This window comes from Octodon degus, unplaced genomic scaffold, assembly GCF_000260255.1.
Source record: "Octodon degus isolate 3935 unplaced genomic scaffold, OctDeg1.0 scaffold00105, whole genome shotgun sequence".
Classification (NCBI taxonomy): domain Eukaryota; kingdom Metazoa; phylum Chordata; class Mammalia; order Rodentia; family Octodontidae; genus Octodon; species Octodon degus.
In genome coordinates, this window is record NW_004524681.1 from 365,060 (window position 1) to 384,579 (window position 19,520).

Below are 19,520 nucleotides of genomic sequence, written 5' to 3' on the forward strand. Positions count from 1 at the left end.
TTCCTTCTCATCATTTTGTGTAGCACTGTCTTCTGCCCTTTGTTGTAGATCTTTGCTGTAGTTATAACCTTCACACGTACTGAAGTTCAGGTGGAGCTTTACCGAGTTTGGACTTATCCAGCTACGTCTGGCTCAGGTCTGGCTGCTGTGCTCAGCTTCTTCCCGCTGCGGACCTGGGCTAGGACTGGGTCTGGGGGTTCCTGGAACTCAGCAGAAATTCCTACTCGGCGGGACGGGTGGGGCAGGTACGGCAGAGTGGTGGGGGGCGGCCCGAGGGGGGGGGAGAGGGTCGGGCCCACGCTGCGCCTGGGCTGGGACTGGTCCCGCCAGCGCAGGGTAGCAGGAAGCTCTCCACACACTCACCGGACCTGGGTTAGGACTGGCTCTGGGGGTTCCCGGAAGTCAGCAGAAATTCCTACTGGGTGGGCCGGCTGGGGGAGGTACTGCGGAGTGATGGGGGGCGGCCCGAGGGGGTGGGAGAGGGTCCGGCCCATGCTGCGCCTTGGCTGGGACTGGTCCCGCCTTTCAATTATATTTCTGTATGCATTGCATGCCTGTGGTACATGAAGCACAGTACAGGTCTTTGCTAGAGTGGCAGTTCAGTAGGGAGTTGACAGACACACCCAGTTAACTTTCCCAAGAGGCCAAGGCAGGTGGCTGAGAGGGAGGCATTGGTTTGTGAGGAGGCTAATGCTGAAGGGATGGTGTCTGGTGTGCAGAGGTCAGGCCAGGAAGGCAAGAGGCAGAGGAGCTTCCAGGGTGGTCAGGACTCACAGGTATCAACTGTCTGCAAGGATGGTTGCAGGGTGGGGGCAGCATCCCCAGGGAGCTGTCTCTCTGGGTGTGCGGCAGCCCACACCCGGGCTTCCTCAGAAGCACCCACCCAGCCAGTGTCTGCCAGGACCTTGCAACCCAACATTGGACCAGTAGCATACATAATGCTCAAGACCTATGAGTCCTTTTGCTGGCCACAGTCCCTGGAACCCAGGATCCTTTGCATGGTTCACTCCCTGCCACTGAAGAGATGTGGGAACCACAGGCAGAGGGTGTCATTTCGCCCTTAAAACCCACTTTCCCTGCTGAACAGATCTGTTCCTTTTTATGTATTTCTGTCCCTGGCTCAACTTGAAACCAGTTTCTCTTCCACTCTGATACAGTAATGTCCTTTTCAGCCTGCCACCCTCTGCCCTCTGGCTTTCTTCAGGGTCCTCCCTATTATCAAGGTTCTTTATATTTCCTATTTGCATTTTTACCATTTTCAAGTTGCTGCTTAGCTTTATCTCTTCAAAAGGTTTTCTCATATTCATTGAGAAGATTGGTACTTTACACAGGCCTTCTGTCCCTGTGGGCTCTAACTCTTGTTTACAGTATGGCTGCAGGAGTGCCAGCTCTCCTAACCAAACCCTAGGCAGGTAAGAGAAGTGTGGCATGTAAAGGGGGTCTCTTCTGCCTTGATCATTCCCTTTGGATGAGCTCTCTCAGAAGTCCCATCCCATGCCTGGTACCAGCTTGCTTCACTGGTCACCTGCCATGCTCAAAGAACCTGTGCCTGGATAGATGTATTCAGTTTGTCATGTTGAACACAACCCTAGAAGCACTATTGTCCATGAGAGAACAATACATAGAGCAGAGTTTTTGGGGTCTTGATCTGGGAGTTGACCACAAGCTATTCATGTGTAAAAATTATCAAACTGCATAGTACAGGTGAGTACTCGGTTGTATTTTACTGAACATGTGTTCCCCGGCGGCCTGCCTGGGAGCTGTGTCATGTCCCAGGCATCTGTGCTGGTACCTTCAGAACTGTGTCCCCACAAGAGAGGGAAGAGAATGTAGGAGTCTGTGTCCTGAGCAGCGAAGGCCCTTTTACTTCTGAAGGCTACAAGTGCTTTTGACATGTGCACCAAAGTTTTAAATTATCACTGTGTTCAATGTAATATATGTATTGTAGAAAACTATCTTAATGTACTTTTATGCTGCATCTTAACCTCTAATATAAAAAGTATTAAAGATTTTCTTGGTGTTCGATATTAAATAGATTTTTAACTTGATATTGAAACATTTCAATAAAAATGAAAGGCATCGGCTTTGAAAAGTACTACATGCAATTTTAGCCATGTGCTATAAAATCTCAACAGTAAGTGGGAGCCCTGCTATACTTTTGACTTCCTGTGTACTTTATATTCTAGAAGTACACTTGGCTTTATTAAGTCAGTACTGAGCAGATTCAGAAAACCAGTTTGCATGAATCTGTACCCATCTCAGTCCCTGTAGACAGATAATAAGTAAATGAAACTGGCCAGGAGATGTTAAAGCCTAGTGTACATTTTTAAGTTTTTACAAACATTTAAATACTCTTCTGAAATTTTTACTTCCTTTCACCCTATTTGAGAAAAATCTGAAAAATAAGCATCTAAATCTAAGTCTGTTCTGGCAAGACTGCTAGGAGACGGGTGGCTCCTAACTGGTCCACCTCGCATTCGTGCTCTATGGATTTACAGTGTGTCAGCAAACAGCATTTTTTTAGGGCTTTTACTTCTCATCAAAGCATTTACTGAACACAAGTGCTCTCTTTTACAGCAAGGCTGTGCTTTCTTACTAGGTCTACCCTCAGCAGCACCGGCTTCTTTTTGAAGTATTTGACGAGAATCGTTTGGTAAGTTCTTTGGTGCCACAGGAGATGGAGCCAGGTCTGCATGGGCAGGGCTAGGGAGGGAGCTGTGATCAAACGGGACTTAAGTTGCCAGGCGAAACAGAGCTTTCCTCCTTGGGGTTCTCCTGAGCACCCCCTGATTTAGCAGAGGATGGGGTCTCACTCAAGGCCACAGGATAGCGATTGCCCCTGTCAGTGACGTCAGATGTGCACGCTCACTGTGGTGCTTTCACGGAGGTCCTGCCCTCCTTCCCAACCTCCTGTGCATGCTCTCCTTGAGCGCTTCCATCAGTGCAGTCCTCCACTCTGCTCTGACTAGCAGTAAGCACAGAAACTCCTTAACGGTTTCTAGTTCTCATAGAGGCCAACAGGAAAGGCAGTTTCTAGCTGTCGTAGAGGCCAACAGGAAAGGCAGACAACTTCTGTTTTAGTGAAGTGAGTTTTGATTGTGGATTTCCTAAAGACTGTCTTAAAGTCTTATCTGTCATTTTGTTACTTTTGTCTCTTTGGGATCTCTTTTTATTGGTTCACATTTGTATTTTAAACCTACAAAATTTCAGCATATAAGTATAAAAATAGTATTAAGTGTTCAGAGCTCATCAGTTATTAAACACAAACATCAAAAAAGGAATTAGTCATGTTTTAAACAAAGAAAGTGGATTTTTTAAGAATCTGATTTTTGTGTTAGTGTCTTAGTTACTTTTCTCATTGCTGATGCAAAATACCCAGCATGCAAAATTAAAGGGGAAAAGGTTTATTTTGCTCACAGTTTGTAGAAGTTTTAGTCCATAATCAGCTGGCTCCAAGGAGAAGAGTAGGGCATCACAGAAAAGAGATAGTTCATAGTCGGCAGAAGATAGCAGAACAACAAGGGACAAGATAAGCCTCTTTCTGCCCCTTACATTGTATCCAGGTTACCAGGATTAGGGCAGTGCCAAACCAATCAGTAGACTGTCTTAGTAATCACTCACCCTTAATCCTAGCATTGCACACTGTAGATGCAGCTACCTCTGAAAAAGCTGTACCGGTGGCCACATGAGGCTTTGGGGGCACATCTAGACCTAAACCATATCACTCTGCGCCTGGCCCCGCAAAGACTCATGTACATTCCTTTGCACACACATACACACACACAAAAACATTTTGTCCACCTCCAAGAGTTGGGAAAGTCCTAACAGTTTCGGCATTGCTGAAAAGTCCAAGTCCCAAGTCTCCTCTTAGATTTAAGGCAAACTCTTAGCTGTGAACCCCTAAACAAATGAAAATTAAATACTTCCAACATTCAGTGGCTCAAGATAGACATTCCCATTCTAAAAAGGTACAAAAAGGGAATACAAAGGAATGGAACTAAAGCAAGTTCAAAATCCAGCAGGGCAAACACTAGTTCCTGTAGTTCCATGTGCAGTACCTAAAGTCATTTGTGGCAAGTTGTGGGCTCCAAAAAGTTTGGGTGGCTTTGCCTGTGTCCCTGTGAGTATCATTCCATCTTTATTCTGAGAAATACTCCTGTACATGTTCAACTGCCCAGATCTGAGAGCTAGACCTGCATCCTGGAAGAAGACACTGCTTCTAGGACTGAATGCTTATCCAGGGACAAGTTGTCCAGAGAAGCAGGAAATTTTACATTGGAAAGGAAGGATTTTAAAGAACTGGTTCAGAAGATGGTAGGACAGACTGGGGATCCAGGTGAAGGTTAATACCGCACACTCAGGTCAGATCTACTGGGCAGGCTGGGAAGCATGCAGGTCAGTTTACGGGTTGGAAGAACAAAACAGCTTGTGCCTTTGGGAATCTTCAGTCTTCAATCTCAAGGCCTTCAGCTAGTTTGATGTGGAAGATAATCTGCAAAGGTTCAGATGTTAATTGTATTGTTAAAAATACCTCCATGGCAACATTTGGACCAGCATTGCCTGAGCCAGACATGTAGCCTCACAATCACCATGGACTTCAACACACTCATTGGTGGTCAGCGTCACCTGGAGCCTGTCTGTATCCTGTACAGTCACATTGTTTGCTGTGGAGATTGTTGATCAAGCAGCTTGAATGTAGGGTCCCGAGCCTTTGCCCACAGCATTGTCTGTTCCATTCCAGAAGGTGAGATTTCTTGAGACTTGCTTGGGCCAGGGTCAGGGCTGCCACACTGTCCAGCTTGTCTCGAGGTTGGCCTCTGTCAGGTTGAGGGGCAGTGCTGTACCACCAGTTGCTGATTCCACATGTGCTGTGCTCATGGTGGTGAAAATCCTGTCTGGTTTTGGTCTGAGCCAGCTGTGGGAACTGCTCAGCTGTCTAGGATTTGAACCCACTGGAGTGCTAGGAAGCACATGATTCTCTCATCTCACTTCTCCTTGGCTGAAGTCCTTTCTCTAAACTTTCTGAGCATCACTTCTTGTCCAGCTGCAGAACTTTGTGATTAGCCTTGAAGACACAGTCTTGTTGTTTAGCCCAGGCTGACCTTGAACTTGTGATCCTATGTTGGCCTGAGTGCTGGGATCAGTGGTGTACACCACCATGTCTAGCTTTTTGATATTTCCTTAGAAATAGCAACTGGACCAACTTTTTAAAAAACCCTAAAGAAGGTATTAGGGTCATGGTGACTGTGGTGACACCTATCCTTTATTCCCTTGTCTTCCTCTCTAGTGCCAGTTGGTGCTTACTTTGTGCCTAGCAAGACCCCAGGAGGTCAGAAGAAATATTTCACACTCTGGAGCTTAAAGGACAGTGAGGGCGTTGGAGCTGATGTGTATAGTGAAGCGGGTGCACTATAGAGAAAACACTGGTCAAATGCCTGCAGTTAATTATTTTACATTAATAATTAGGGGATTTTCTTATTAAATGGAGATTTTTAGGTCATGCCTACTAGCCTAGTAGAAGTGAGTTACTTAGTGTCAGAAGAAAAACTCAAGTTGTTGGATAGAAATCTGAAATGATCAGGACCTTTCCTTCTTTAAAGAAAAATGAATAATAAAGCAATATTACTGAAGTCTATCAAGTTGTAAAGTAAATATGTAGCTTAAAACCAAAATAAAGGGGCCAGGGAGATGGCTCAGTAGAATAAGCACTTGCCTGGCAAGCGCAAGGGCCTGAGTCCAATCCCCAGTTCCACCAAAATAAAGAAATAAATCCAAAATAAAGAATTTGTACAGTAAAGAGGAAGGCCCGAGGCCCACATCCCAAGACCTGGTGAAGTAAAGTTGAATTTTGGTGGTAGAGGTGATAGTTTATCCAGTTCCTCAGCAATGGCAGTATCTGGGAGCAGTAGGGCTCAGAAAACCTGGGAATTGGCCAACAACATGCAGGAAGTCCAGAGTATCAACAAAATCTACAAATATAACAAAAAATAGCAGCAAGAAATCCTGGCAGTGAAGCCCTAAGTTAAGGATCACCATGATTTTAAGTACTATAAAATCTCAGCACTGGTTCCATTGAAAATAGTGGTACCTGCCAGATCAGGAGGCAACCTGGAAGTGGTGGATTTGGTGCTCAGAACGCTGGATGGGGAAACCATGATCATTACGGACAGTTTTGCTCTGCCTGTAGAGGGCACTGAAACCCGAGTAAATGCTCAAGCTGCTGCATATGAGTATGTGGCTGCATACATAGAAAATGCCGAACAGGTTGGCCGCCTTGAGAATGCAATTGGCTGGTATCACAGTTGGCTGTTAGCTTTCTGGGATTAACATCAGCATGCAGATGCTGAACCAGCAATTCCAGGAACCTTCTGTAACAGTTGTGATTGATCCAACAAGAACAATATCTGCAAGGAAAGTGAATCTTGGGGCTTTAAGGACATACCCACAGGGCTATAAACCTCCTGATGCAGGACCTTCTGAATATCAAATTATCCCACTAAATAAAATAGATTTTGGTGTACATTGTAAACAATACTATGCCTTAGAAGTCTCATATTTCAAATCATCGTTGGAGCGAAAATTACTTGAGCTGTTATGGAATAAAAACTGGGTGAATGCACTGCGTTCCTGTAGCTTGCTTACTGATGCAGACTATAGCCCTGGCCAAGTGTTTGATTTGTCTGCAGAGTCAGAACAGGCAGAAGCCCAGCTGGCCGAGGCAGTTTCATGTTGGGTTTAGAAACACATGACCGCAAGTCAGAAGACAAACTTGCCAAAGCTACACGAGACAGCTGTAAAACCACCATGGAAGCCATCCATGGATTGATGTCTCAGGTTATTAAGGATAAGGTGTTTAATCAAGTTAACATCGCTTAAGTAGTCACTGAGTAGTGCTTTTGGCTGAAAGCTGCTTTGTGAAAAATATTCAAGTAACACTTTTAAAAACCACTTACCAAAAACCTGATTAGAAGTCTAAGGTGCTCTGAGGTGTTCTGAATATTAACATCCTGTAATGAAACCACAAAATGAAAAAGAAAAAATGTAAGACTGAGCATGTGGCATGTGCCTATAATCCTAATTTTGGGAAGCTAAGGCAGGAAGATTCTAGATTTTCAGCTTAGCAGCGATGGTGAACATTTTAGAGCTTTCAGTGACACCCACATTTTATGTGTGACACAGGCTTGCCACCACTGACAGCAAGACCTTGTCTCTGTCAGTATATACAATAAAAAGGCCTGAAGATGTAGTTCAGTGGGGAGGCTCTAGATTCAGTCCTTAGTAATCACCGTAGAATTGGGAAATCTAGGCATACACTTTATCATGGGGCCCAATTTGCAGCTGTTACTTACCTCCTAAAACAATAGTATCTCATTCCACTCAAATAAAACGTAGCAGTCCATTTGTTCACTTACTTCTATTTTGTCACGTCTTGATTAAAAATATATTTAGAAAATTATGACTGAAAACAGATCAAACTTGAGTAGTTTTCCTTTTTAAACAAACTATGAGTATATGTTCTGTATTTTTGCTTTTACTTAGAAAAAAAACTTACTTAGAAAAATACAACTTGGGTGTAGTACCATGTGGTGTAAACAACTGAACTGTTTTACTTTTTACTTTGCTATGAATGAGCCAGTATGTATTTATTACTGGAGTTCCAGCTATAAAACTCAGGTAAGGGGTTTAAATATACCCTAGAGTATTACTTAAAAATAAATTTGTTTCTTTCAAATAGAATACCAATCTTGGTCTATGACATTTGGGAAAGAAATTAAATTATTAAACTTTTACTGCCTACTAAACTGAAAATAAAGGTTATATAAATACAAAGCAGAAAAATATATATACACAACATCACAACCTCTGAAAAGACAAACAGCCTACTGTTCTCTACTGCGAGAGTTTTATCAGCATTAGTAAGTAATTCCACCTCTAGAGTGGGGCTAGTATTAAAAAATGTAAACAAGCATGTACTTTGTTTATATAAAGAAATGTGTAGCATGGTTCGTTTCTTTATGGGTGTGGAACAGCTCCAGGGATTGTTTTAAAGCACCAGTAGGGGCCAGCAAAGAGCTCTTAGAGTTTTCAGAACAGAATTGGCATTGAGATATGTTTATTTGATGTGTTAAATCTTTAGACTTCTTTACTCACCACAGCCTCTGGTAAGTGAATGCACTGCAGACAGTGGGATGAAATGCCCAATGTGCTCAGATTATATTGGGTATAGTTTTTCTGTCTAATCTGCATATATTTTTAATGGAATGTTTGCTTAGGCTATTTCTTGGCAGAGTTTTAATAGTCAAACTATAAATGGCATCATTTAAAGACTGTACTACTTGGCCGGAAAAGGCATTAAAATTATAGGAGAAAATGCTTGGTGACAGCATCTCTTACATTTCTTCTCCCCTCAAATGTGTGCTCATTTTTGTCATAGCACCACTAGGTTTATTTTGTCATTCTGTGTGTAAGCTTTCACTTTTGCACTTAGGTTCTTCTGCAATTTAATGCTGGAAGTTTAATTTGCCCCAATATTTTTGCATTTCTAAATTTACACAAACTGTTCAGATTTACTCATTTTAAAAAATGTAACAGTCCATACTCCTTTCTGTATTAACTAACTTACTAGGATTTTTAGGATGTCCACTATTTGGAAATTTAATCTTTGATTTGATACTCAGTTACATGAAGCTTCACTCCTACCAACTTCCTGTAATTCTATACCTTTGGGTAAAAATATTAGTGGTCAGACTCTGCTGGAGAAAGTATAGGCACTGAGACTCCCTCTTGGAGTTAAATGTTCATTTAGTAGCACTGGTGTGAAAAAATCCTGTTTCCACTTGAAATGCTGGAAGGCTGTTGTTCTTGTGTTACTCATTCATGCAAATTGGAGAAGGTATAATTGAAACAAGGTTGGCTGTGTTCTAGTCAGTGTGCTGCTGCGCCCAGCTCAAAGGTCGCTGGCAGTCAAGTGCCGTGTGTGTGAAGACGTTTGGACTACGAGCGATTCAAGACATTTGGGGAATGTCCATCCAAGAGTGGGTCATCGTTCTCATTTTATGATATATAGTATCTAATGTTTTAAGCAGGATAAAGGCCACGGCTTGAGAGCTCTGTCAGGCACCACGAATGGCTGCTGCTTTCACTGCAGCGCAGCTGCTTCGAGCCTGTCTGCGGACGGAGATATTTGTTTTGACTTTCAGCCCTTGACATGTTTGGAAATGAGAACAAATGGCACAAAGCTTACGATTGCACTTTGCAGCCCGAAGGAGCAATACTTACCCTTTGTCAGAAAGCTCCGGAGATGACCTGGATAGCCGGCTTCACGTATGCTTCCAAAGATCAGCGCAGATTTCCTCAGCTAACGTTGTTCACATGAAGCTGACTCCCAGACAGACTGCTCTGACTCCACTGATAAAGGAGAGTGTGAAGGCTCGGGAAGGAGCCTGTGTTCCTTCGCCCGAGAACGCCAGTAAGAAGAGCAGCTGCCTCCAGATTTCTCTGCAGCCCACAAGGTACAGTGGGTGTCTTCAGCCTGGCAGTGTCTTAGCAGATGGTGATGAAGCCTTGTTTCCTTGTGCCGTGAAGGATGGCATTCACAGCAGTGCTGGGAGCAATGGTAGTGCTGTCAGCAGTGGAAGCCTTGGTAGCTTTGTGGCCAGTGATCACGGGTCCTATAGTAGCGTCGGAAGTGATTATGGGTCGTGTGCAAGTATTGCCAGTGGGGGCTCCTGCACCAGCAGTGTCATCAGTGACAGTAGTGGTTACACTTTTTCACCAAGCCATGACACTTTTTTTGGTGGAAATTTATCTGCTGACAGCACCTCTGACAGAAATGTGCCAGACAGGAATGCCACTCCCTGTGAGAGTTTTTCAAGAAGTCCGAGCACGGATCCTGTTATCCAGGCTGACTTGGAGCATGGAATCAAGACTGTGAAGTTTCCAGTTAACAGGAATGCAAAAATTCCACTGAAACGTTGCTCTTCCTTAGTCATTTTTCCTCGGAGTCCCTCAAACACGCCGCCAGCTTCTCCAGCAGGTTCAGGTGTTCTCCCGAGCAAGGGGTCCTACCAGACCTCACATCAGTTCATCATTTCTCCTAGTGAAGTCGCACGTCGTGAAGATGGTTCTGGTGTGAAGGGATTTCTTTCGACTGCTGTCAGTGGACTTCGATTATCTAAAACAGCCTGCACTCTGGGAGAAGTTAGAGATACACGAGCACTTCTTGCAGGCTCATCCACGAAGAGAGCTTCAAATGAGAGTCCGAAGCAGCCTGTTGATGAAAAGCCATCTGCAGGGTATTCGTGTGTTGCAGTGCGTTTTGCCCAGCAGAAAGCAGCTGCGTTGGCTTGTGAAACAACAAGTGGTGATTGTAAGCTGGAGAGGTCAGGAACTCAGCTGCGTTCTGGTGCCGAGGGGACCCAGCGCAGGCACGGGACCTCTGCGACTTTATCATCCACCCGACACGTGGATTCCCAAGTAACACGCAGTGCGGAATTGGCAAAGTCACATTCACAGATAAACAAAAACCACACTGTCCTCCAAAGAAGCACTTCACTGGGAGGAGCTCACCCAAATATTTCCTGTTCATCCAGCCTTGAGCACAGTTTCTCTAAGGGGGGGCCATCGCAGCTACTCGTAAAGTTTTCATCTGGAAATGAAGGTGAAGTTGACAATTTACTGAGAGACAGCATCAGCAATATTACAAATGGACTATCTAATTCTTACAAGGTAGGTTTCCTTTGGTCTTATTTAATGTCAGTTTATATTACAGTAGCTTATAGAAAATTTGATTAAAATGTATTATGACCTATCAGTTTATATGATTTCCTGGTCCTTAGCTAGTGAGCACTTTATAGCATGAACTTTATATTTATAAAGCTGTAGACTACCCCCACATAACTTTTCCATTCTTTGTTTTTTCACAAATTGACAAATTGAATTTTTTAACCTTTCCTAGATGATTTAAGCCACAAAGTGTTTCTGTAGCATAAAACCAAGCCTTAAATAGTATCTCATAACACTTTATCATGGTACACTTTTCTTCAGGTGACACAGTATTTTAATATGTAACTCCATATTCCTGCTTTTAAAAATAATCAGTTTTAGGGGCTGGGGAGATGGCTCAGTGGAATAAGCGCTTCCCTGGCAAGGGCCTAAGTTCAATCCCTGGTTCCACCAAAATAAATAAATAAATAGTAATCAGTTTTCTCCCTTTTTTAATCATTGTGAAATAAAATACATATAAAATACTTATTTAAGATATTAAGCAAAATTCTAAAAATGTAAAGATTTTATAAATGAATATAGAAAAAATATTTCAAATACACGTATTTATAAGATAGAAACTATCACATTGCACATTTAAACAGAGGGCAGCTAGATAGTTTTCCTCTGTATGTACCCTAACCATAGGAATTTTGTTTCTACCATGTTTTTCTTTAGTTATCAGTTAATAGTGCCTTTAAACATGTAACTCTGTCAACAGTATTCATTTCTAAGTTTTATCTTTACATCTGCTTTAAATTACTAGGCATTTTCCATATTTTTGTATTTACCATGTTAACTTGTTGTTTTGACTAATGTGCCTTACTATGTTAGTAATTTAACAAATCATAGTCAAAACAGCTCTTTATGTAATTTGTCCTTTGAAAAGAATTTGAAGTGTTTTGAACTGAAATAGTTGCATAAAATATCTCTATTTAGAAAGTCTTAGTAGATTTCAGGAAATTTTAAACATTTTTGGGAGGGAAAAAATTGTATGTTTACCTGTGTGTATGTAATACCTACTATCTATATTAAAGGCTGGGGAGAAACTTCTGGATGAGGAGTTGCAGTTAAATACAAGGCCAAATAATTGCTAATTGGTTTTCTTTCTTCTGAAATTCAGTAAATGTAATCATTTTTAAATTTGATAAATATCATTATTATCATAACATCAATACCCAGGTGTTAATCTAAGCAACTAATTTATTGAGAATGGAAAGATTTGATCTGTGTTTTACAGTTACTAATTTCACATTGACAACTTTTCTAAAACCAGTTTTTAGTAGATTATATTCTGTTTGGTTGCTTTCCCCAAAGAAAGGAATGGAATGACACTACAAAGAAACCTATTAATAATTTGCTAACTGAATTGTTATTTGTAAATTTGTTACCGTTAATGAAATAATCTGAAAGGAATGATTTAACATTGAAATACTTATTAGAAATATTTAACTTTAAAATGGTTATTTTATGGTAACATTAAAATATGTTGTTGCTTTTTAAAAAGGATATTTTAAATGTATTTTTAGTGAAATGTAAACTAAACCTTTTGCACTGCTGAAATATTTTTCTTGGTCTTATTTAAACTTATCAAAGCCAACAGATTTTTTTGTTATCACCAAATGCCTAGCTTTGCACTAATTCTAATTTTTTTAGATTATTGAATTATAAAATACTTCAGAAATATAGTGTTAGAGTTTTAAATTGTTTTTCTTTAGTGTTTAGTAAACAACTTTTAAAAGTGTTGTAAAGAACTCCTGTTTTGAAAATCTGTAACATATGCATTGTTGTATATTACTCAGTTTCTTTTTTTCTATTTGTTTTTGGTTCTGTTTTTACTTTTCAAATAAAATAAAAATTAAAGAAATAAAAGTAAAGAATACAACAGTTGAATTCAGTATAACCTAGATACAAAGTCATCTTTAGATAATTAATCAGGAAATCAAGGGTTTATGAAGAAGATACTAACATTGCTTTTTCTAAACACAGCAGTGACAATAATGGGATTTTCTAAATAATCCTTTGTTTATCAATAATTACATATTAATCTAATTATAGTGGTATATTATAACTCATTTATAAATAAACAAGTCCCAAAATATTTCCCATGTCTCCAGCTAGTCTGGGTTAGTATTCTGATATGCTGAGTCTGGATTCACATTTAACAAGTTGATATCAGAGCAGCATGTAGTAATGTCAGCCATCTGTACAGGGCGGCGTGAAATTAAATCACCGTGCTGGTCAGAGACCCTGCTTTCTAAAGCACGCAGAGTTCTACAGATTCTTTTCTTCTGTGTTTAACTCCCAGCCTCCAGCAGCGTAGGATCAGATTTCTAGCTCTCTATAATCAGCCGCTTGTTAATGACTAATTTTTAAAATCTGGTGAAAACTTACCTGTGCCTGAGACAAAGGCACTGTTCTGTGTTTACAAGTTAGAATTTAGGTGGAATTCCGTAGTCTAAATAATGTTTTTCTGGGCACAGCAAAGAATGTAACAGTAACTGGCATATGTTTATTATATGCCTTTTGAAACACAATATTACTTTGTAAAAGCTATATAGTGACTTGATTTACAAATAGAAATTTGATGTTTTAACCTTATGTATTATATTTTATCAGCTCAATCAAGAAATGGGTTAAGGAGCTACAGTACCTGTGTAGCTACAAAAATCATTATTACTGAAATTTCTGAAATTCGTATAGCAGTTATTTTTCTCTGTTATTGTTTTACTCTGCCTGTTTTCTGAGTCTCCTGTTACGTTGTTAGAGGCCCAGAGCTCTTCTTATTTGATTTGCTAAGATGTTTTAGAATTGTGGCCCAGGTTTGTGCTGTTAGTGTGTATGCATGTTTTATTAGAAATTTTTTAAATATTTTTCTTTGTTATAAAAGTTTTTGTTCATTATGTTACTTAATCCTGAAGAGGTAAATTCTTAAGCCTGATGGAAGTGAATTTATAAAAAATTTATGTTTCAGTTATTTCAGTCTTTATCACACCAGTGATTTCAAAGTCTTTTCCACTCAAGATTGTATGTACATTTCAATAATTTCTTTAGTTCTTTCTAAAATAAATATTTTAAATGCATACTTATTTTAGTGTCCCATTATTTTCCCACACCTTTTATTAAATTTGGCAGATTATTTAGATATTTGGTTAAGTTTATTGTGAATGTAACTTAATCTTTCCCATAAAAACCAATGTAATTTCTAAGTATTAACTCTAAAAGTATGATACAGTAACTATGATGACCAGTTCTGGAAATTTGTCGGACAATGTGTGTGCTCATTTCTTAGAACTGATGAACTGTAGTCTTGGTTCTGGAGAGTGTCAGACCATTGAGTTGTGTGCTTTGGGACCCTTTGAGGTGTCTGCGGCTGCATCTTCTTCCCTTCGTTCATCCAGCACACATTTGAATGCCAGGAACTAAGAATAAGCGATGAATAAAATGCAGTCTCTGTTGGGGTGGGGCAGACGCCCATTGTAGTAAAAGTCTGTTTCTGTCTGGATATCACATTTTGGAGACAGGTATGTCTGGGAAAGACAGGAAAGCACTTTTCAGGAGGAGGGAACAGGCAGAGGAGGTGATGCTGAGAGCACCTGAGAAGTGAATTGGAGCTCGTCAGCCAGCCTGTCACCTGTAGCATGCTTCCATGGAAATGTTTAGCATCAGCCCAGGTCCTCGCCAAAAGATGCCAGTCGTGCCCCTCTGCAGCATGACAGAAGAGGTTTTGAGATGTTGCCAAATGTCCCTGACAGGGAGGACACCCCCAGCACCACCGCTCCAGGCAAAGCGTATGCAAGGCGATTCTGGCATGAGCAAGAGAAAATCGTGTGTCCCTGGTAGTAGACAGCAGTTAGGTGACACACCTCGTACTGTATTTGAAGTGCACAGGGCTCTTGTTACATTAGCAGAAGATACTTTTTTGTAAAGCCATGGATTACAAATGGATCAACATTTTCTTAGCTTGTATGACTGGGTAGATGGTGATGTCACGAACCAAGATAGGAGAGTGGGAAGGTCCAGAATGGGGATGGAGAAGACTGGCATATTGTTGAGTCTGTGCTGTTGCCAGGTGGGGGCGGCTGGGGCTGCAGAGCAGGGCAGGGAGAGTTAAAGCTCTGGTAGGGGTGAACTCAGCCAGGGGAGCAGGAAGTAAGATGTGAGGGGACTACAAGCCACATCTTGAGCACCAGGAGTTTAGGTGACAAGGAAGAGACAGGTGGGAGAAAGGCCTGGAGTCATAGGAAGGGATGGAGGACAGGGGCACCCCTGAGATGCAGCAGGCGGGTGGTACATGGTGACCTTGCCAGTGGGGGGCTTTTCTGGTGTCAGATTGAGGGAACAGTGATGAAGCAGGAACAACAAGCAGAATGACCTGCTGAATGCCTTGCGGTGCATGATACAGCACTGGCAAGGCACATGCAGAACCCCATATCCGAGGTTCTGGGTTGGTCTGAGATGCCTGGGACAAACCCCTGGCTGCAGAATACAGTCTCTTCCTGGAGGGAAGGACAGGCTGTTGCTCTGTTCTCTCCCCTCGAAACCACAGTGAGTGAGTGAACACCAGTAAATGCTGCCATGGGGACCTAGCAACACAAATGGGGGCAACAGAAAATGGGAAATGGGAACTTGAGCTTCCATGAATATTCACAGCTCATTTTGGACATTGTTTCTCTGTGCAGTTCCCTCCCTACCACCAAAAATAGGATGAAACAAAATCCAGCTTCCTTGGGGAAAGCAAGTCAGATTGTTGAGGCCCCTGCAGGGCGCTCTTTGGTCTAGAATTCCCTGAATTCTGTGCAAGGCCTCCCTCTCTGGACCCACCACCCCTGAGCCTTAGGACAAGAACAAGGATCCCTGAGGGGTCAGGGAAGGAGGCAGAGGGCTAGGCAGGTCCAGGTGGGAGGGGGCTCAGCAGGAGAAAAGGGGGCTGAGACAGGGATTCAAGTCTCCTCAGCATGTCTGCAAACAGCTTGGTGTCACTGGGGTTTGGTTCAGCTTCTTGTTTGCTCTGAAGAGAGATGGAAGGTAATATCCAGAGAATCATAAATGCTTAAAGATTCTAGAAAAGATGTGACCAGGGAACAGACTCAAGGATGGTCCTGTGGTCTTCTGAGCAATGCCCAACAAAGAGCACCCCAATGGGGCCGGCAAGATAGCTCAGTGGTCTAAAGGGCCTGCTGAGGCAAGCTTAGGCAGGTGCAGAGGACCGCGGTTGGATCCTGGCACCACATGCCATGACAGCCCTGCCCTCAAGGCAGGCTGAGCTGGCAAAAAACCCCAAACAGCAGATCCCAGGCATCTGTTGTGGGGGCTTTTGATTCTGTGGGAAAAGGGAAACCCCAGACTTTCTCTTAGAGATGTTACAGAACCAAAATACCATGAAAAGTTTGGTTTACCTCAATGGAGAATTTATTAGCAGGAAAAAAGACGTCATCCCTAAGGGTATTGATGTCTGTACATTCATCGGTTCATTGGTGGGAAGCATTCCTAAGATTTTAATCTTTTGTCCTCCCCTTGCAAAAGCTGAGTTTGTAACATTTTATAGTAGCTAAAGTAATCCAGGATTCTTTCTGTTTTGCTTTCCTTTTTTCCATCAAGTTTTTGTTTGAGGCTGCTTTTTGATGCTTTATTAAAGATCCCAACAGAACGGCTGAACAGTATGTCACTTGGACTAGTGATTTTCATGGGGACACTAATCACCTGTGGGGTCTTGTTCTAACAGATTGTAGGGTGATGACAAGCTACCAGACCATGCCAGTGCTGCGGGTACCCCAGGCACATGCGGAGAAGCGGGCTTGATGAGAGTGGCAGCAGGGTCCTTGGGTTGCGCCCAGTGAGCCCCTGAAATGCATTATTCAAAGCACACCACATACTTTAGATGAAACAGGTGCACAAAGAAACTTTTACTCCCTTCATTTCTGGGTTACTGGAGAGCTCTTCCCCTTTTCATAAAGGTGGACCATAGGTCATACTGAGGCCTGGGCCTAAGGAATTCACAAAGTATTTTAAATCCTCGTCATTTAGATTGACACCACATATGATGGGATAATTTGGGGAAAGAAATACTTAAGAGCTTTCCTTATAAAAGAACTTTAGTATGACTTACAGAATTCTGAGTTAGATTTGTGTGGTGGTACATACCTGTAATACCAGCTACTTGGGACACTGATGCAAAGGGCTTGTAAGTTCTAAGTCAGTCTGAGCAATTTGGTGAGACCCTGTCTCAAAATAAAAAATGATAGAGATGTAACGCTATAGTACAGTTGACCTGGATTCAATCTCTAGCACTTCAAAAAATAATAAAGTAAAATAAAATTTTAAAAGCGGATGTTTACATTTTCCAGGATTACATTTCAGATTCATCTAAGACTTAAACATATTGTACTGGTCTGCAAAGCATGCAGTTCTAAATAAATCTCTTAAATTAATTGCAGTTGTAATCTGGTTTATGGTGGGTTTTGCTATTTTATGTTCTACAGTGCTGGGATTAAACCCAAGGTCTTGCAGATGCTTGGCAAATATTCTAGTCCTGAGCAGCACCCCCATCCCTGAATTATATTCTTTTAAAAATTTTATCCTGCATCAATTTTTCTTCTTCCAAATGTAATACCTGAAAAATACAAAATTGAAATACTATTGTTTTAAAACTCTTCTGGTTTATTCAAGTAACAACTTCAGTCTGTTTAATAGGACTGGTTAGAATACAACATGAAGAATGCCTGTCTCGGGGCTGGTGAGATGGCTCAGTGGTCTAAAGCACCTACTTAAAACAAGCTTAGCAAAGCACAGGGACCACAGTTCAATCCCCCAGCACCACATGCCAGCCAGCCCCGCCCCCTGGTGGGCTGAGCTGGCCACACACACACACACACACACACACACACACATACACACATAAATAAAACTTAAAAAAAAAAAAAAGAAAGAAAAAAAGAATGCCTGTCTGTCACACTAGCTTATGGGATGAATTGTATACTTATGTATTAGTGCTTGAGTGGTAACACTTCTGAAGGAGAATGTTTAAAGATCACGCATGTAGTCTTTATTATATGCTACTTAAATCATGTTAAGTATAAATCAACATTTGAAAATCTTGGAAATGTTTCCATTGGAGTAGTTCAAGAATCTTATTGGAGTTTTGAAATCTTTTGTGGATATTAATAGCTTGGCCTAATTTTAAAGAACCTCATAACATTTCAAGTAAAAAATATGAGCAGAGAGAAATAGGGAAAACACTAAAGATGGAGATATAGACACTGGTAAGTAGGCAGTCAGGTCAAAAAGTGTAAATTCTCTAAAATGGGTTAAAGAAGAAGAGATAAAACAAATAAATGATCTTGTCTGAGCTGAGTTGACTGGCATAGAATTCTCTAATTCAGGGACTTTCTGTTGTGTTTACTGCTGTATCTCCAGTCCTTAGAACAGTGACTGTGTCAGCACTGACACTCAGCATTTTAACTAAATTAATGACTAAGTTAAAGACCCCTCAGCGGGCTAGAAATGACTGCAGGACTCTGTTAGGTGACTGCACAAACTGATTCCCAGCCTAGGACGCTTCAGTGCTAGCTGTAATGCTGAGTAGGAGTTCTCCATGTCCCCTGCTGGAGGGAAGAATGGCATTCTTCAAGGAATACCTTGTCCCCAGGGAGGAGCCAGTGGCATGTTATGATCGTGACTCAAGGACAAGTTTCCACAGTGAAGTCTGATTCATAGCCTACATACCCCACTAACTGGTGTCGTATAACTATGTGCCTGGTTAGAGGCTCAGATCAGGTTTTCAGACAAGAAAATGGAGTGGACAGTGATATTTAAGGGTATTTAAACACAGGTCATTCAACCAGTTTAAATTTATTATTTCTAATACAGTGACTTCCTGCAAAACCTGACACACAAACTGGGTTCCAAGTTTCCTGGATTTTAAGGAAACTGCCTGGACCTGAGCAGCAACCTTCACCTTCAGACCAAGGCTTAAGTCTCAGACTCAGCCTTGTGCACAGGCTGAGTTTAGTGGGAACTGAGGCCGTTTTCTGAGTGAATGCGTTTGACAGAATTTATCAGAAACAGACTTTGTGCCTGCCGTGCACTGTAAGATACAGCACCTGCGCTCTGAGCTGTGTGATTGCCCATGTAACACACATACCTATTTTAAAGGTCTGATATTATTTCTTTCAAGATGTTCTTTTTTCCTGGGTTCCTTCTTAGAATTCCTACTGGCTAAAGTTTGCATTTCTTTTTTCTTTCTCATCTTATGTTTTTAAATCGCCTTTTCCTACTTGCCATAAACTTTTCCCCATTTCTCCTTCTCTTTAATTTTAAACTTTTGGTTATTTTTAGTTTCTAAAGTTCTTCATGGTTTTCTTTTTTTTTTTATTATTATCTTTATTTTTTATTTATTTATTTTTATTTTAACATTGTGTGTGTGTGTGGCCAGCTCCGCCCACCAGGGGGCGTGGCCGGCTGGCATGTGGCGCTGGGGGATTGAACCGCGGTCCCTCTGCTTTGCCAAGCTTGTTCCAAGTAGGTGCTTTAGACCACTGAGCCATCTCTCCAGCCCCTCTTCATGGTTTTCTAATGACCCTATCCCTAACACCCTGCTTGCTTTATAAATACAGGTGCACTCTACTACTCTAATAACTTTTTGTTCTGTTTTTAAGGCTGTGCTGTGAGTCTTCCGTTGTCTGGGCTCCTGTTGGCCTCATGCTGTGCTAGTGCTTGTTTCACTTTTTAGTGCACATTTTGCTCCTGATATTCAT

At 41.6% G+C, this 19,520-nt stretch overlaps 1 protein-coding gene and 1 pseudogene across 4 annotated transcripts in view; both read left to right on the forward strand.

Annotated features, from left to right (window-relative positions):
* The window catches only part of Nedd4 (neural precursor cell expressed, developmentally down-regulated 4, E3 ubiquitin protein ligase), a 122,505-nt gene that overhangs the window by 50,195 nt on the left and 52,790 nt on the right, over nucleotides 1-19,520 (forward strand). For 2 of the 4 annotated variants that reach the window (XM_023724018.1, XM_023724020.1), the window contains one exon: nucleotides 2,600-2,653. The exons of 1 other annotated variant lie outside the window; for it this stretch is intronic. In XM_023724018.1, coding sequence (XP_023579786.1) covers nucleotides 2,600-2,653 — 54 coding nt within the window. Of the gene's footprint in view, nucleotides 1-2,599; nucleotides 2,654-8,153; nucleotides 10,729-19,520 lie in introns of those variants that run through there. One more of the 4 variants, XM_012516435.2, reaches the window with a different exon arrangement.
* On the forward strand, nucleotides 5,806-6,876 carry LOC101562636 (annotated as a pseudogene).